This window comes from Boleophthalmus pectinirostris, unplaced genomic scaffold (genome assembly GCF_026225935.1).
Source record: "Boleophthalmus pectinirostris isolate CB_2022bp ecotype Guang Dong unplaced genomic scaffold, ASM2622593v1 HiC_scaffold_15, whole genome shotgun sequence".
Taxonomy (NCBI): Eukaryota; Metazoa; Chordata; class Actinopteri; order Gobiiformes; family Gobiidae; genus Boleophthalmus; species Boleophthalmus pectinirostris.
The window spans coordinates 16,523,123-16,541,924 of NW_026571070.1; the positions used below are offsets into that span (position 1 = coordinate 16,523,123).

At 37.0% G+C, this 18,802-nt stretch overlaps 1 protein-coding gene across 1 annotated transcript in view; it reads right to left on the reverse strand.

Annotated features, from left to right (window-relative positions):
• Positions 1-9,650: 9,650 nt before the first annotated feature.
• slc22a17 (solute carrier family 22 member 17) overlaps positions 9,651-18,802 on the reverse strand; it is a 32,949-nt gene continuing 23,797 nt past the window's right edge. Inside the window, exons 9-10 of the mRNA XM_020931554.2 lie at positions 16,198-16,309; positions 9,651-14,425 (exon numbers count right to left, since the gene is read on the reverse strand). Coding sequence (XP_020787213.1) covers positions 14,149-14,425; positions 16,198-16,309 — 389 coding nt within the window. The 3' untranslated portion in view covers positions 9,651-14,148. The remainder of the gene's footprint in view (positions 14,426-16,197; positions 16,310-18,802) is intronic.

Here is an 18,802-nt window from a genome sequence, read left to right on the forward strand (position 1 = left end):
AATCCATCTTTTTTTGTTTGTTTTATATTATTATCTCATCAATCAAAAGAGACATGTATTGCATAAGCATTAGGTAACAGTTACACACAACCTAAGGCTATTTCCAACAGCCAAAAAGGATCTTTTTAAAGTGTTTCTGCAGGAATTTCCAATAGCAAATGTCAGTTATTTGATTAAAACGTATCATAAATTTGAACCCTTTCAACAGTGTATATATGCTTTAACATTAGTTCAAGAGAAGTTAGGCCAGCACTAAGTATCCGAGTTACATTATTGATACTTTGCAGTGGCATCATGCTGGGGTGTTCTACATGTATCTCTATGGTGGAGTGTGAAGACACAATGAAAAACCACATTAACAAACACTGACAAAAAAAAGTTAAAAGATAGCCTGTGATCTATGAGCATTCATGTTCCTCTTTGGGTGTTTGATTTTCAACTAAAAGATGAGAGTAGCTAACTGAAAAACTTGGCTAATGCTCACTAACTTGTGACTGTAATTTTATGTGCAAGAGACTTTTTAACCGTGCAAATCATCTTACCTGTTGTAGTTGACTTTTTCTGGTTCGTTTGTGTTAAATAAAGATCAGATTAAAGTCTAACAGTGTAGTTCCTTAAGTTAGCCTCACACTCCCATGGACATCAGATGCAAAGTATCAGTAGCGACACTTTGTTTATTAAAGTCAATACAATAAACTGAAAGAGATGGAGCAAAGATATGAAATATCTGGATTTGGTATTATACTAAATAAATCACATCATTCTGTAGGACAATCATATTTTATGCAGACGGGGGCAGCTAAAACGTCAAAAAGCAGGTGACTTCTTGGGTCTAGACCCTTATAAACTTGCGTTTGTGTATTTACTTTTTGGATTTTTCATGGGAAAGAAAAACAGGAAATAGGAAAAAAAAATGCCTCTGTCCCTTATCTGGGAGTATGGCAAGATCACATTCTACAACCTGAAAACCCCCAGTAATCATATCAGTTACACAATATAAAAACTGAGTGTTTCCCTATTGCCCTCCTTAATAGAGCAGTATACAGTGTAATTCAGTGCACTATCTGTGTGAGGTATGTGACCTGACAGTTATAAAACCCTCTTATCTGATATGACCATAACTCCAGAAAAATTATATCAGTCTAAAATAATTGCAGTCCTATTCTATCCATTTTTATGCAAACACGCACACCTGAGGCATTATTGCTTTGCCTAGAATGTTCCACAGTACACCATTAAACATATTCATTTTGTATTCATTCATTAAAGTAGTTTTAATTGCTCAAAATTATCTTGAATGCATTCTTACTGTGGGGGTCACTTCTCCATTAGCCTGATTCATCAGCCATTTTCACTTTGTAGAAACCGTCTGACCTTGCAGCTTCAGATTTTGTTCGCTTGACGGTAGGCGGGTACTTTCTTTATTTGATCATGACGCACGTAATGCACCGCTAACGGAGATAACTGGTAGATTAAGCTTTTCCCAAATCACGCAGGAAGAAAGGCAATAACGTCTTTCCCCTTGATAAAATTTACCAAACATTCTCTTTGTTCCGGCTTTAAATCCTCAATCTCGGGAATCGCTGGCAACATAAAATGTATGGCTCTTCGCTGATTGGCCAGTGCCTGAACTCACACTTCCAGGGTTTTTGTGAACCGTCTAGTGAATTCTGATTCCTGACCTAGTTGCTGGAGAGAAATTAAATTGAGTGGAGACACTAAGTGGCGCCAGCCTGGCTGCCTCTCCATAGATCAGGCCCGTAACTTGGTGCTTGGTGGTGTCACATGCTTGGTTTTATGGAAATGGCCAAGTCTACTACCATATTGTGGCACATTCCAGGCAAAGCAATAACATCTCCATGGAGACAGGTAGTAAGGTGACCCCTCCACCAGAAAAGTTACACAGTGCATCTTTAATAGACATGGGCAGATAGTGGACCCTTTCACAGAAAACATGCCTTAGCACAAGCATACCTTTAAATTGTCCAGTTCCATAATACAGTGAATGTAATAATATAATGGAGAGCATTTAGATCACAATGTGAACAGAAAGAGCCAGTTTACTTGGAACTACATGAGGTGAGATGGTTTGTGCTGTTAAACAAGTTTCTCACAGTTTTTTTTTAGTTTTTTTTTTTAGTTACTCTCACCTTTTTGTTGAAAATCAAACACCTAAACAAAACCAAGAACGCTCGCTGAGGCTCCTGAAAATGTCAGTTTGTACTTTTTATTCAGTTTTCAGACAAAGTTTTCTTAAAACTCTTTATCAGTGTTTGCTAATGTGTGTATTGTGTCTCCATGGTAACTGCTGAACATCCCACCATAAAGATAGGACTCCCCCAGCGTGATGTCACTGCAAAGTAAAAGCAGATTAAGTAGACTTATAGCTATTTGCAGAATAGAGCTCTCCTGTTTCTGCTGTATACTTTCCCCTGTCAATAAAATTTTATAGTCCTGGATCGCTGTACTTTGAACTCTGAAATTGAATCTTATGTAGGGCGTTACTAGACACACCAAACAATCATTCAATACAAGGATGGCATCTCTAAATGACTTTGCACAAAAAACTTATTAACAAACTACGTAACAAGTGAAAGGTATTTTAAAAGGCATATTAATATCGCAATCACAATTATAGAAGCCTGGGGTTAAATTGACCACGTGAATCGCAACACTGTCGTCTTCTTCTCATCATCTCTGAAGGTGGAGCTCATTTAAACATTATTGTCATGGGTGGGGCCTTTGTTTGAGAGACAGGTGAAGTGTTGTGGCAGTAGTTAGATAAAGTATTCATTATGGGCGGATGGTTAGAGAAAATATGCACTGGAGACGTTCACAGGGACATTCACACAGACAGTGGACTGAGGGAGTGAAATAAACCATGACTTCAACAGAGTGGAGACACCACTTTGTATTTCCATTATGTGTCATGGTGCATGGCTCAGAGTGCTGGGAAGTCTGCCGTTTCCCATTCAGATGAGACAAAAACATACAGAAAACAATGTGTAGTTTTTTATTTATTGGCAGTAGTGAGATGGCTAGAATTTTTACACAGATGTAGGCTTTATGTCTGCCAACTGTTCAACTTATAAGTGATGTTTTTATCTTTTTTTTTGTTTTTGTCTTTATGAGCAACCATGGTGATGCTGCAGGACACAAAGGAGGGACACTTTTGGCTCTTCCTCTCCTCAAGCTGCCCTGACCTAGCCAAGCTGACGCCACCTAGTGCCTCCACTCAATTTCATTTCTCTCCAGCAACTAGGTCAGGAATTGGAATACACTAGACGGTTTGCAAGAACCCCGAAGTTGTAGACCGCACGCCGGCCAATCAGCGAAGAGCTGTGAAGCCATCACTGAGTCCCTTTTGTGGTACAGAACAACAGTAAACAAAGCAGTCGAGATGGATGTAGACAAAGCCATAGTTCTCTTGAGGATTGAGGATATAAATCATAATGCTGCGAGGTCAGACAGTTTCCACAAAGTGAAATCGGCTGATGAATCAGGCTAACCCTGACCAGTTCTCCTGTTAAACTTCACTTTAATCTTTTCACCGGCACACAACAGTGACTGACACCGCATGACATCGCAAAGTGTTTTCTGAGAAGAAGAAGAGAAGAGAAAACAAGAACTTAACTGAGTGTTAAACATGTCTGAAGAAACAATCCAACTGCAGAAACATTTTTGGCGAGAAAAAAGCATTATTACAACAAAGATCAGTGTCATATAAACCCTCTGAATTATTATTCATTGTGTCAATGGTTTTATTTTCTCATGAATTGTAAAACCCATGGATAATTGGGCTTTTTTTTTTTTGCTTTTGTTTTATACATTATGCAAACCACTACTCAGAGCTTTTGTAATGACAGTGAAAATGTATGTATTTCAACACCAGGCTCTGTTTGTGTAACGCGTAACATGATCAGAGACGCTGAGGCTGAGGCACAAATCCTGTTCCTGTCATGATCCTGTCTGTTGTGCTCGATGAGGTTTACAGTACAAACGCTTATTTCACATGAACCAAGTATCACCTTTCCCCAAACAATAGCCCGGCTTTTCCCTGGAGGAGGGGGCAGGTGGAGAGGGGGCATTAGGAGGGGGCAGTGGGGCAGGTGGCGTCATGTGGCCCAGAGCAGGACAGGATTGTTATGTCTGTTATGGTCCTACTCATACTCCTGGGAAAGAATGTGGTAACCTTCGTCGAATTTCAACTTTCAATTGTGTTTTGTCTGTTATGTAAAAAAAAAAAAAAAAAAAAAAAGGAAAGGAAAAAAGGCTTTCACTAGTATACTTTTAATCAGTGCTCCAAAATCTGAACTACTCACCCATTCAAAAATACATATCCATACACAGACACAAGAGGGCAAGGAGGGTTAAGTGTCTTGATGTTCATGTTCAGAGTGTGATTTTAACCATCAACCTTCAGATCAATGGACAAACACTGACAAAAACTAAGCAACTGAGACCCTATAATAACTCTACACACCTTCACTGGAATCATTTGGATAATTTCAGCCCTGGAATTGCCAATTTCTACCACACAAAAGGTAAAATATAGCTGCTAACTTGAAAACTACCGCTTCATGGAACAGAGCATTTTGAGCTTAATAATAAAGGATTACTCAAACAGGTGTGAATGAAACAAAACTGTCAATTTTTGTGTAATATAGGACCTTTAAATAAATAAATACATTTGGCATAGTTTAGACAAGTGGAATGTGTATTAATATTTTGTATCATGCAGCCAAAGCAAAGATGAATGCTAAACTTTAAGAAATGCAAAAAGCTCCAGACACATTGGCCCTATAAGGCTTCAGTTTGGAAAAGACTATGAGTATCCAAACATGCAGTATAATATAAATAATCTTGGAAAGAATGAGAAAGCTCACCTGAGCACTGTGAATTGAAGCAGTTCAGGCTCTGACATGTGTCTTTTTCATTGAGTCTCTTTTTTCCTGAAACTTCAAAGCACATTGGACAGTCAAGCCCAGACATAAGACACTGTAGACTACTTCATTCAGTGCCTCTGGGTGCTGTGAGCTTACACGGGGATGTTTAGTGTTAACTTGACACTTGTTACCCCAAAGCATAAGCAAAGGGCATTATGTTTTCATTGACTTTAATGTTCACTCCTGGAATTAAATTTACAGTTGTAGTGGTAATAATAAATCATAAAATTGTTATTCTTCTTGGGTGGCAGATTGCTCAAGAATCAAATCTTTCATTATTTTGTGCACAACCGCAACCCATTTTTTCCAGAGTCTAGTTAAAGACACATTATGTAACTTTTTTAGTGAAGGGTCTGCCACCTGCTAGTCTGTAATGGGGTGTTATTGCTTTGTCTGGTATGTAACTGTCTAGCTTCTTTTTTATTCAATTACAAGTGTTTTTAGGACTCAAAAACACCTTCAAAAACCTTATGAGCTTTGACACCTTTCCACAGATCTGACCTGTAACTTAACCTTCTTGTAACTGAGGCATCACCTGCTTGTTTCCATAGAGATGGTTTAATGCCATACTCAGGAACATGGAGACAAAGCAATAACATCTACATTAAGTAAAGGCCTTTTAACTATACTTCCTTGTGCAACTTTTACTTTTATGGACTGCCTGGGTTTCCTTTTGTCTAAAAAAAAAATAAAAATCTGTTTTTCAAGAGCACCCTCTACCTGTTCTCACACATTTTTGTTTTTTCTGAAGATCTCCATGAAGACAAGCATAGAGTTACATAATGCACCTTTATTGTAATGTAATGTAATGTGACCTTAAATGACCTCACGTTGCCTCTGGACCCTCCAAGAGTCACACATTAATGATAAAAGTCTACAGCGTGAGAGGATGCGACCTTAAATCAAACTTATAGGTCTAACTAATGTGTGAACTCTCTCAGTGTCTTAAAATGTTGCATCTCTTGACAAAGTGAGATCATATTATCGTAAATCACAGTTACATAAGAAAGCATGAGTCTAATCTTCTGTAGATCTTGTATCAGTTTAGTGTTATCAGTATCAGTACATCCTCTGACCGGGCCAGGGCCTTTTGTACACTCACATACTTTCTATTGTAACTGGAGATTCCTTCTTGGGTTGCAGAAATTGTTTGCAGAAAGGTCAACGATGAAAATGAAATAAAATAGCGGGTTTAATGGGGCCAGTGGAGCAGTATGTTCAGAACCATCTTGGGTTGTGTTCCTCTCCCACTGCTGTTGTTGGTGTCAGATGCTTCTGTTACAGGTTTTTTGTATAAAGACAACTGGTCAAAGTAGGAGTATTGTTTAATTTTATTTATTTATTTATTCATTAGGGACAGTGCGTATTAATGAACATTTACAACACTGCAGTGTAAATATGACAGATTATAGCAAAAATGCTAATTTCCATCTGTCTGTCTAGGCAGGTGACACCACAAATTTAACAGCAAAAATAATAAGTGACAAAACAAGTGACAGTTAAACACTAAAAGTGTCCATGAGTCTTGTTTTCCTTTAGCCACTTTTTCAAATGTGATTTGAAAGTGGTCAGTGTTGGAGTCTCTCTTACTGATAATGGGAGACTATTTGAGAACTTAGTGACTCTGACTGAGACACACTTTGTCCAAATGTCACCTCACAGTGACAGGGAACTGTGACCTCACAGTTTCCATGGGCTATGGCCCTAGTTCCCATCCCACTGACAGTCTTTGTTTTAATAAAATCCTCCATACAGAACTTTATATATAAAACATTCATTTTTAAAATGAACTAAATTATTAAAATTAAGCAAGTTGTATTTGTCTAATATAGTGCAGTGGTGAACTGAGAATGATTTCTTGTCCAACAGATTTGAGAAAAGAAATTTAAATAAAATAAAATAAAATGTTACAAGATACAACAGATTTCTAACTTTTGTTTTTTGGTTCAATTACTTTATACTGCAACTTTTAAAAATCCTAAATGATCAGGATCTGGTCATTGTGTGGTGCACTGTGTAACTTTTCTGGTGAAGGGACTCATTAGAGGTGTTATTTATTTGCCTAGAAAATTCCACAGTTCTGATTTATTATATTGCCATGGAGACAAACATACATATTGCACCTTTAAATTCACCTATTTCATTGATTCTCTGCACTGATATCCAAAACAAAACACACGCAAAACAAAAAACAAAAAAAAAGGCATATTTGTACTTTCATGTAATAGGACCACACACTGTACTTGTAATTAACATGTCAACAGTTAATGGTTAAGAGCAGCGCCTGCATGGCTGCCCATTTAGGTCAAAAATGCTTAGAGAAGTGCAACAGAAATACTCCCCATACTCTTGTGAAATATTTACTCAAAGCTAAAGTATGTAGGTTATGTTCAAAACATGCTTTCTTTTCATCTTAAATAGTTTGAAATTTGGCCTTTAATTCTGACTTTTGAAGATATTATGTAAACTGAATTATTACTTTGCTTTGTTGGCTTTAAAAGTTGCTAGAATTCACTTATCTCGACTTTTATCACAACTTTCACACCTATAGCAACCTGGAGGCCACATAAAACAGTCAAATATAGATAGAACAAATGAATAGCCTATTGCTTTTCTCTTTGTCTTTCTTCCTGTGTCCTTCTCTGCACCATAAATCTCACAGCTCACTTTACAGGGGTTAAATTGCAACCTCAACAACTAAAGGTCAAAAGGGCAGCTCCACGGCAAGCTCCTATAGGCAGTTAACGTCCGACGGAGTGGAGACTGTGACCTGCGCCTAACTCCACGCCTCATATTTAGAGTGCCTTTGTCAGATTCACTGGGTTGCTAAGGGTGTTGCTAAGTTTTTCATAATACGCATTGTCTTCACTCTAGGAGGGACTGGTCTAGACTGGAAAAAACAGAGGAAAACATATGTAGCCTAAATAATATACTCCAGGTAAGTTATTTCACAGATGGTTTGTAATTATGAGGTTTAAAGCTATTTTGGAAAGCTGTGTTGGGCAGGGCTGTGCGCAAGAAGTGAAAGGAGGGAGAGAGAGACATTAAAGGTCATATATTATGCAAAATCAACTCTTGTGAGCTTTTAGTCACGTTATAATGTTGTTACCTCCTCAAAAACACGCCTTGAGTTTTAAAACACAGTGGAGCACATCCTGTTTTACAACATGGCATCACAAGGTAGAACAGAGTGTTTTCTGTTTGAGAGAAGAACTCAGTCTAAATCTGCAGGGTTTGTGTTAAACATGTGTGAATGAAACAAAACACAACTCCAGGTATGTTTGTGATGAGCAAAACTATAAAATAAATATAAAACAGATCAGAAAATAGTGATGCGTTGCAACCTAACCTCAAGGCCACTGAGCAGAACAAACAGAAAAACAAGTTCAAGTTTAAAAAATCTAAACTCATTGTAGTAAATGACCATTCATTTTGTGGACTAGACTGCTTTTGTTTAGTTTGACAGATATAAATGTATGGTTTTCCAATGACATCACGACATTCTATGGGCCTATTCATGGCTTTTAGCTTCCTGCTTATAGGCCTTTTGTCAGTTTAAAAGACGTAATATTTTGAATTGCTAATCGCTATGGCAACATTGTTAGATACATCACTCTGAAATCCATGGATATTCACGTCAACTGTATTCTGGACTAATGGTCTATTATCAAACACGTATTATGTTTAGGCCACCGGTGACGGGCAGAGCAAGTAAAGGTCAAGTTAGTAAAATGAAGATTTTTGGTCAAGTAGCAGGTTCAAGGATATTTTTATTAACAGAACTGATCAGATTCAACATTTGTGGATTTTCCCTTTGGATATTTGTTATGAATTTGCATGTACTAAATAAGGAAAATGGTGCTTGCTCGCTGTTTGGGAATATGTATGACTAGTGTGTTGCGATACTCAAATTTCAAATCTGATTTTGATACTAATGAATTGACTCAATACTCAATATCAATTATGATATCACAAACGTGCTCCTATTTTAGAAATACAATGTCATTTTCATAACCAAAATAATACTTTCTTTTTCTTGCCTTGATCTCATTTACTAGAAGTTCTGATGAAGCTCAAAGTGAAACTAAAACTATCTAGGAAACCTCACATTTTGTTCTGTTTATGTGATTTTTATTATATTTTTTTATATAAATATCGAAGCCTGATGAGTATCTAGTTTGATTTATTTTTTATTTATTTATTTATTTATTTTTTATATATAAGTATCTGATTTTCGATACTTTTGACATCCCTTTGATCTTTACAGTCTAGAAAACCACCAATACCAAATGTAGGCAGATGACAGCCGTCCCATAAAGCCTGTGTCTCTTAACAATACAAGCTGTTTTAACATCTGTGTTCAAGTGGTATAATTTTACAGTGACATTCAAGTTTGTTTACTCAGGACCTCTGGCACTTTTCACTGCAGTGTTACAGCATCTGAAGTATTCGCCACTAAACCGTGATAAACGCGTCGCTACAATGTCTCCATCTAGTGGTCACTTTATGTAACAGCATTCGTCCTTTGGCGTTACAAAACCAAATTAAAACATTACCACCCAGTAGTTATCTTTAATTACACAGATTAAAGCGTACTAACAAGATTCTCATGCCAGAGAACTAATAATGTTTTTAATTGTCGGATTATTATAGACACAACAAAATCAAATAAACACATTTAATCTGAAAAGCCAGTCTGTTGAATCAGTTTTATTGTACAGTAAATCAGGCTATAGTGTTGCTCACTCATTAAACAGACGTCAGTGTTGTCAGATACCTCAGTAAAAGTAGTGATAGTAGTTTTCTGAGTATAAGAGTTTCCAAGTGCAACATACACAAAATTAAAAAATACCTAAGTCTGAAGGAAGAAGTTATCAGGTCAAACAGACATAATTTCACTGTCCAATCTAAACACAGCACTCTGCAAAGGTTTTGGTGAAGTGTGGAAAATGCTGGTGAAAACTGACAAGTATAAAGTTGAATAAAGTAACGATAGTAACTTGGTGAGATGACGATTCAAATTAAGGAATATTTAAAGGGATTCTGTACCATGTTGATAAGCATTAACCACAGCAACTAAGTAAAAGAAATGTTTCAGATTATTGACACTTTGCAGCTCATACCATCAACAATCCTCGGGTGTGATGCTAACTGTAAGCACTGCTCTGTCTGAGGCTTGTTAGACTTTAATCTGAGCTTCATTTTAGCATAATCTGACAAGAAAGTGTTGATTTACTTGCTACTACTAACTACAACATGCGATTTGATTTGTGCTGCAAAAAAAAAAAATAAAAATAAAAAAATCTCTTGCACATAAAATTATAGTCACAATCTCTCATTGCCAACAGTTTTTCTAGAGTTTTCAAATGATCTTAAATCTTTTTTGTCAGTTTTTGCTAATGTGTGCATTGTGTCACTATGATAACAGCTGAAAATTCCACCATTGAGCTACATGTAGAACACCCATAGCATGATTAGGGTGACCAGACGTCCCTATTTACTCAGGATAGTCCCAGTTTTGAGTCCCCTGTCCCAGCAGATTTATCCAAAACCAGTGATTTGTATACAAGAATTGCCCCAGGTGACTCTATTTTTGACCAATCTTATACCTGCCAACAGTAAAGAGAGGCATTTGTTTAGGTAAATATAGAAAAGCTGCTTAAAAATGACCAAAAAAACTAAGAAAATGTGACTATACTGATTCATGTTAGTCGTGAATGGGCCAAGTACAAAACTATTTTCCTTAATTATGCCCTGGATTCACAATTTTATTATTACCAACCACCACAAACTAAGGGTGTCCCAGTTTTATTCATTATTATTATTATTTTTTTGACATTCTGGTCACCCACAGCACGATGTCAATGCAAAGTATCAATAAGGCTGCAACAAGTAATCAGTAAACTATGATCACTACACAATAACTGTTATATATAAGTCTATTAAAGATGCACTATGTAAGTTTTCTGGTTGGAGTCTGCCACTGTTTGTCGCATGATTGTCTCCATGGAGATAAATAATTTTAATGCCAAACTGTGGAACATTCTCGGAAAAGCAATAACATCTACATGGAGTCAAGCAGGCTGCGTGCCATCCACTATAAAAGTTACACAATGTACCTTTAGGTTAGATCTTCTCCGCAGTGTACAGTTTGTACCTGCTTTCAGTATGAAATCTAAACCTTTGCACAGCACTGTCTAATCCCAACAAAAATGACACAGCGTTTATAATATAATAACTATAACAATAATAACAGCCTGAGCAAATTCAAATCTAGGACTTGTACAGTAATAACATTGAAGACTGACATTGTGTGGTAAAGTTATAATGACTCCTATGGCCCTCTTGAGCTGCCATGTCCAACAGCGGCACCTTATCACCGGGCCATCCTCTGGTACAAAATTAAACAAAAAAACAACAACAACAACAACAACAGGAAGTGACATCATTAAATTGTTCAAAACCTGAAAATACAAGAGCTATCGTCACTACTTCTGCCATAAATTGTTTGTCCTGCTAAAAAGAGAAGAGTCTAAAGAGGTAATAAGATACTAGAAGCATCTGAGAAATACATAGACATTAGACAAGCCCTTTGAGTGCTTCATGCAGACAGGAATGTAAGAGACAAGAGACCAGTTTAAACACAGACACGTGAAAAGGCTAAACTCCATAATTCACTCAATACCGTTACTGTAACATGGGCTGCTTTAAAGGAGAAGTAAGTCTCATTGTAGTAGAAATAAATTAATACGAAAGGAGAATATTCCAGCTAAAACAAACAGATCCTAATACGAGCAATCACCATAAAAGAAGAATACAGCCTATGTGCTAACGACTACAGCCTATTTAGAAAGACTACAATTTAAGTTGGTCTGTTAGTTAGCAACATAACTCTAAAGCACAAGATTAGATTGAGTTAAAGATGCACCGATCTAATACTGGTACTGGGTATGATCATAGATACTGAAAATTTAGCTGGATCAGATATCGAAATTCCAAATATCGGTTCAGTTGAGGTAAAAGAAAGTCTCACAATGTTTCAACTTTTATTCATATGTTACAAGTTATTTAAGTTATTCTGTAGTTCCTTGAGAGATAAATATCAGCTACATAACACATTTGGATCAGTTCTGTCTTATTTTATTTAGTTTAATGGAAATAAATGCTATTTTTAGTCTACGCACTGACATTGCTTGATTTCTGGTACTGGCAGATACTTATAGAATCAAAATTGGTATCGAAACTGAAAAAGCAGGATCGGTGCATCCCTAAGAACTAAGAATATAAAGTGAATGCCCAAACTGGAAATGAAGTTATTAATAATTTAGTAAAGAGTTAAAGAAAGGCAATGCTTCATTACAGATGTTTTGAGCCACATAAACAAAATCTACAAGCAAAGAAAGCATGTTTAAAAGGCAATCGTTTACAGAAAAAAATAGAACAAAAAGAACTTTACAATTCAAACTCATGATCAGAATAAACTATAAAAAGAAGAGATTCCCATTATTATATAAATGCCTTTGCTTTTGTCGAAACATTTCTAACAAAAACTTAAAGTACAGCAAAGTCTATTTAAAAGCAAAGTTCAACTTCAGCCCAATGTCAACAAAATATAACTTACTTCTGCTTTAATATCCCCAGGCTTTCTATTATTTTAGCCATTTGTCTGTCATATCTGACTAATATAATACAATAAATATTAGAGATCACTGACTCCAGGCCAGATTTAGTAACAATATAATTTTTTGTAGTGTTTTAAGTTAATATTAAGTGTTGTCCGGTAGTGTTTGTTTAGCTACTTGCCTCTAAAGACTTGGGCCAAAGTTTGTCACAATGTTAAGAAAAACTGACTCAAAGTGCATGACCCCACTCCCCCTGTATCCCACATCAAGTTAAAGAGACTAGAGTGTATTTACAAGGCAAACAGACCCACATCTTCATCAGTGGACAGTGGCACAGCCTGTCCATATGCTCCATAGTAACACATGAAGACCTAACAAACACAGGGACGTACACAAATAATCAGGCATAACATTGTGACCACTCCCATAATAGAGGAGACTATGGTTGCCCCTGATACTGTAATGTTCATTCTCCGAGCTGATTAACATGTCTGTATAAAAAACTTGTACCAGCGTATAAAATCATATAAAACTGCCATACTATTCAAAAAGGACTGCTTAAAGTCTACACAAAGGGAATAAGTAACACTATCGCAAAATTGAGGGTCGAAATAAGGGTGTAAAGGTGCACTGTGTAACTTTTCTAGTGGAGGGTCCACCATTTGCTTGTCTCAAGGTGATGTCATTGCTTTGTCTGGAATGTTCTACAGCACAGCATTAAACACATACAGTGTATCTTGTATTTATTCATTTCCAGGTGTTTTTATTTCTCAAAAGTACCGCAAAAACATGCACTCTTACTCTGAGCGGGCCCACTTCTCCACAGATCTGGCCACTAACTTGGATTGGTGATGCAGCCGATTCGTCTCCATGGAGATAGCTAAATTAAATGCCATACTGTAGATCTTTCCAGGACCCTCTACCAGAAAAGTTACATACTGTGGTGCACCTTTAAGTGTCACAATATTCCCAATAGAAAACAGAGTGAAAATTTCATCTTCTTATTATAATGCATATTTATAAGAATTCAAAATCAGCAGTAACTTTTTCAGCAAGAGTAGCTTCTATATTGAGAAAACAAAGGTTTCATGCGTCGCTGTTCATCAAAATCTTCCAACACATTTTTCAACTTTGCATGATAAAAAATTCCCTTTGCTATGTCGTATTTTCCAAGCCACTATCAAGCGCTATAATTAAAAGCAATCTGTGCAATCCAAGTAACACCTCTTTGGTCATCGACTAATACGAAATAAATAAACTGATTCACAATGTTATGCCTGACTGGTTCAAGTGCGTAGTTTCTCAGATGTGGTAGGCAGCAGACTCTAGAAAATGATCTGGGACGTTGGTGAATCATGATGAATGCTGGTGACGAGGAAATACAAGCTGTCTGTTATCAATGATGCCCCATTTGTGAAGGTCAAAGGTCAAAAGGTCATACGGAGGGGGGTCAGTGTGGCAGGATATGACAATGTTAGGAAGCTTCATGTCTGTTAAGCCCTTTTCTCGTCATCCCTTTTTTGTAATATTAGTCTTATATTGCCTAATCGATCCTGTGAACGCGACAGTCGTGTGTGTGTTTAGGTCTCTGGGTTGGGCGTGGCCAGTAGAGGCACATTGTCCCGTCTCCTCCGCCCCAGTGGGGGGCGCCGGTACTGCTCTCCGTCGGCGAGCGTTTGGGGCAGGGGCTTCCTTTTGCTCTCGGGCAGCAGCAGAATGGACAGAACGGCCAAAAGAGCGAGGGAGGAGTAGACCACGTGGTGCAGGAAGTAGCCGTAGTGGTTCCTTAAGTCCATGAGAGGAGAGCTGAGGCGCCCCACGCAGCCCAGGGCGAGAACTGCACCCACACCACTGCCCCTGCACAGGATTTCAGAGCACACAGCATGTTTAAAGTCATATAGTATCAAAAACTTTAATTATATATTAAAGGCGCTGTACCTAATTAAAATTGTGTGAAAAAAAAGAATTTGTTAATTTTATTGCAAATCAAACACTTTTCCTAACACATTACTAGCATCCTAATTAATTACTGTTTCACAACTTTCAGAGGCTAGAGAGGAGTTTTGAGTCACGCTTAATGCTAAAAAAAAACTCCAAAAAACTAGCATGCTTGAAAAGAAAATTGATTTAAGCACATGAAAAATGCATTACAACTCTACTTTCGAAAACCATGTGTATTTTGGATCTAAAACAAATCGTTATATCTATATTTGTGTTTTAGATGTGTTTCTGTTATGTAATGTATTGTACCAGTTACACACACACATATTTCATTATACAATAGCACAGTTTTAGTAGGCGCTAATTACAGCAGCCCACACGAGAGGCTCTGACCCAGTGTCCAGACAGCACAAGGGATTGTTTTATACCCACATGAATAATTAAGCAGAGCGCTATTAATTTCTCAAACATCAGCCAAGATTTTAATGTTAATAAATTATTACACCAGAGAGCTTGCAGCTGTCAGGTCAATGTAAAGTCCATTAAAATATGAAGTGACCATGGGCAAGCTTACGGCTCCATCGAGTCTGGCTCCAATTCACTTTGTGTTGAGAAAACGTCGCCCCTCTCTCTCTCCCTAACTGCAGCTGTCAGGTTCACATTAACCCACTCTACATGATCCTGGTGTTTTTATTTCGCAATTTTGTCCGTAAATATGGATTTCATCTTCAAATTTGCCCCTATAACTGTTCTCGTGAGTTTCATTTGACTGGAGGTGAATACTATGGGGCCACTTCTTAACACAGTCTATGGTCATAACTAAAATTCGTTACTTGTAAGAAAAAAAAAATAAATTTTCTAATATTTTTAAAGGAACAATTCAGAATTTTGAACATGAGGCCGCATTTCCTAGTGAGCCAGAGTGTTTTTAAAATATTCCTTCCCCGGCAAGACTGTTTTTAGTGGCAGGCTAACTATGGCCATTGACATGCACTAGCCTAGCACCAGTCACCTCTACAACTACAAGGACTGGATGGAAAATTTAACAAAGTGTCTGCACACATCTCCAACACTCTGGCTAACTAGGAAATGAGGTCCTATGTCCAAAATTCCAGACTGTCCCTTTAAGCACAAACATATCAATATACATAATATAGTTTAACAGCAAATTGTACCAAAGTAGTTCATTTTTTATGCTTGAATAATACATGGGATGCAGTCTGTTATTGTTATAGATTATCTATGGGTTTTTTACTCATTGGATCAAAGCGCTTCAAGGTAATTTGTATCCTTGTAGTGGAAAAAATTATAATTTCAGATAGTCTAATGATAAAAACAGTAATCATCAACTGAACTAAACTTGCTTCATCCCACTAGTTACAGCTTCATGAGTGATAAACCATTTTTCTGTTTTATAATGGCTAACCCAGTTTTGAGAGTGCTGTGTGGAGGTGGAGAGTGGGAGCACTGAGTTCTGCATAAACTCACTTCTGTTCATTACTAATACATTCAGTGGGTTTTAATGTTCTTGTTTCATTTGTACACTGTGGTTAATCTTTCATTGTTCATTACTGGGGTGGAGAAAGATGTTTATATATAAGTCATTTAGTAACATTGTTCTTATAATAGTCTGTGGAGAAGTTGACTTAGTTTTAGTTTTTAGTTTTAGTGAAGCTGGTTAGTTTTACCTGATGATGGTGGGCATGATCTCTGCGGTGAAGAGGATGCACAGAGACGCAGTGGCTTGAGATGAGAAGAGTCCCAAGACTGAAAACACTGTGATGGCCGTCTCACTCAAATCTGAAAGATGAAAGAGATTTTGGATTTGCATTGTTACTCAACTTCAACTCAGAAAATAGCGTGCCATATATTGGTTTGTTTTTCTCAAATTTAAGGGACACTGCAGAAATTTTGTTTTTGTAAAGGGTCCTTTATTACACAAATTTTAGCCATGTTATAATGTTGTTACCTCCTCAAAAACATAACTGGAGTTGTGTTTTGTTTCATTCACACATGTCTGAGTAATCCTGGTTAATTAGTTTGTCTAAAGCTCAAATTCCTCAGTTCCACCTTGTGATGTCATGAAGTGGTAGTTTTCAAGTTAACAGCTACCTTTTTACCTTTAGTTCAGTAGAGACCTGCAATTCCAGACCTGAAATCATCCAAATGATTCTAGTGAGTGAGCATGTATGGTTTAAAAACACAGTGCAGCACTTCTTGTATTACCTCCTGACATCACAAGGTGGAACATATTTTCTGTTTTGTGGCGCCTAAGACGAGATTTAAAACTAAGGGGACTGGGAATTCTCTGTGGCCGGCTGAAAGCTCTGGAACACTTTGCTTCACCATGCCCAAACCGCCCCCACAGTGGAGTGTTTTAAGTCTCGTCTTAAGACCCACTTTTATTCTCCGGCTTTTAGCACCGCATGAGTTGTGTGGTCCTCATTTGCTTTTATTTATTTTAAAATTATTTTATTAGTTTTATTTATTTATTTACTGCTATTCTGAGGTTTTGCTTATTTTATTTTACTGGTTTTATTGGTTTAAGACTAGTATGATTAAATCTGAGCATTTATTTTATCATTATATTAATATTGTTGTTATTATTCTGTATTTGTGGATTGGATTGGTTTGTGTGTTAAACATGTGTGAATGAAACAAAACACAACTGGAGATTTATTTTTGATGAAACATTATAACATAGATCAGAAAATAGTGTAATATGGGCCCTTTAATTGCTCAAAAATACCTCAGAAATATACACATACTTGTCTTAATGGAGACAGATAATGCCACCCTGTGTTTACGTACCCTCCACTAGAAACGTTACATAATGCAGCTTTTTGTAGTATTAATTTATCTGAATATTACTGAGAGATGTTCCAGAAAAAAACTTATAGATATTCTTTTAAGTCAGTACTTCCCACCCCTATAGTCCATATCACATAGAAAACACTGTAAACTCTGCTCTGTTTATTTAATGCAGACCCTGGATACCCCTCTCCTTTAATACTGCTGCACTTCACACTCCCACAGGCTGTTCTTATCAGAGTGAGAGGAGGTGACCTGAACCATACCTCCTTGTTATTGGGCCACACACAGTCACTGGAGCATGATTAAAGCAATGCACCTGACCAGGCTTTGACTTTGGCGCTACTGCAGTGTCCTACATAAAACTGTGAGGTCATGGGACTGTTTCAGCCGCTAGGGGGAGCCGGATACCAAGCAAACACAACAGGCATATGCTCCTTTGACATCACGCTGAGGACAAACAAAGGAACTCAGGAGGTACTTTTCCATAAACAAGGCTGTCTGGATCATTGTGTTATGAAGTTAATAAATAAGACTATACTGTAAAGAAAGATTAGTAAATAGATTGTGTACAAAATGTCTATATTGAATGAATTGTATTTAGGACATTTTGGATTTCTAGTAAAGAGTGCATTCAGAATTGTCCAAATAGGTTGATTCATAAAATGTTTTGAAAATATTATGTGCTGTAATAAATGTATTTTAACTCCATATACCTTCATTTGGATAATTTTAGCGCTGGAATCGCCAGTCTCTGCTGAACTAAAGGTAAACATTCACTGTTAACTTCAAAACTTGAGAACTAACACTTCAAAACATCACAAGGTGCAATAGAGCATTTCGAGTTTTGGAGATGTAGAGTGATTAATAATAAATTACTCAAATACGTGAGAATGAAAATGTAACTGTTAGCATTAGTCATATTATCATGGAAGAAATATTATGAAATTAATTGTTATTTGCTTCAGTAAAACAAGTGTTAAAAATGTGTTCCATCTACAATTTATACAGTCAACGAGGCGAATCAGCATGTCAGGGGCAGTGCATCGTTTTGCATATTCAGCTTCACACTGTCAGCTCTTTAGGAGACTGATTTTCAAGTACATCATGAATTAAACAGTAAAAAGGCTTTAAACCAAATCCTACAAACACTACTCTTCTACAGCATCCTACGCTTCAGAAAATTTGATCTGCAATCTTCGACTTTCTTCATGCTCATCACAACTAAACACCTGAGTTTGGGGTAAGTACCGAGCTTTCATCAGGAACTAGGACTCTGCTCAAAAATCCCATCCAAAAGCAATATGTAACTTTTATGGTAGAGCATCAGCCATCTGCTTATCACCGTGGAGATGTTATTGCTTTTCCTTGAATCAGTATGGCATTAAACTTATTTACCTTCAGGGAGACAAGTGCCAAGAGACAAGAGACAAGTTCCAATGTATTTTTAGGAATAAAAACCTCTTAATTGAATCAATGCAT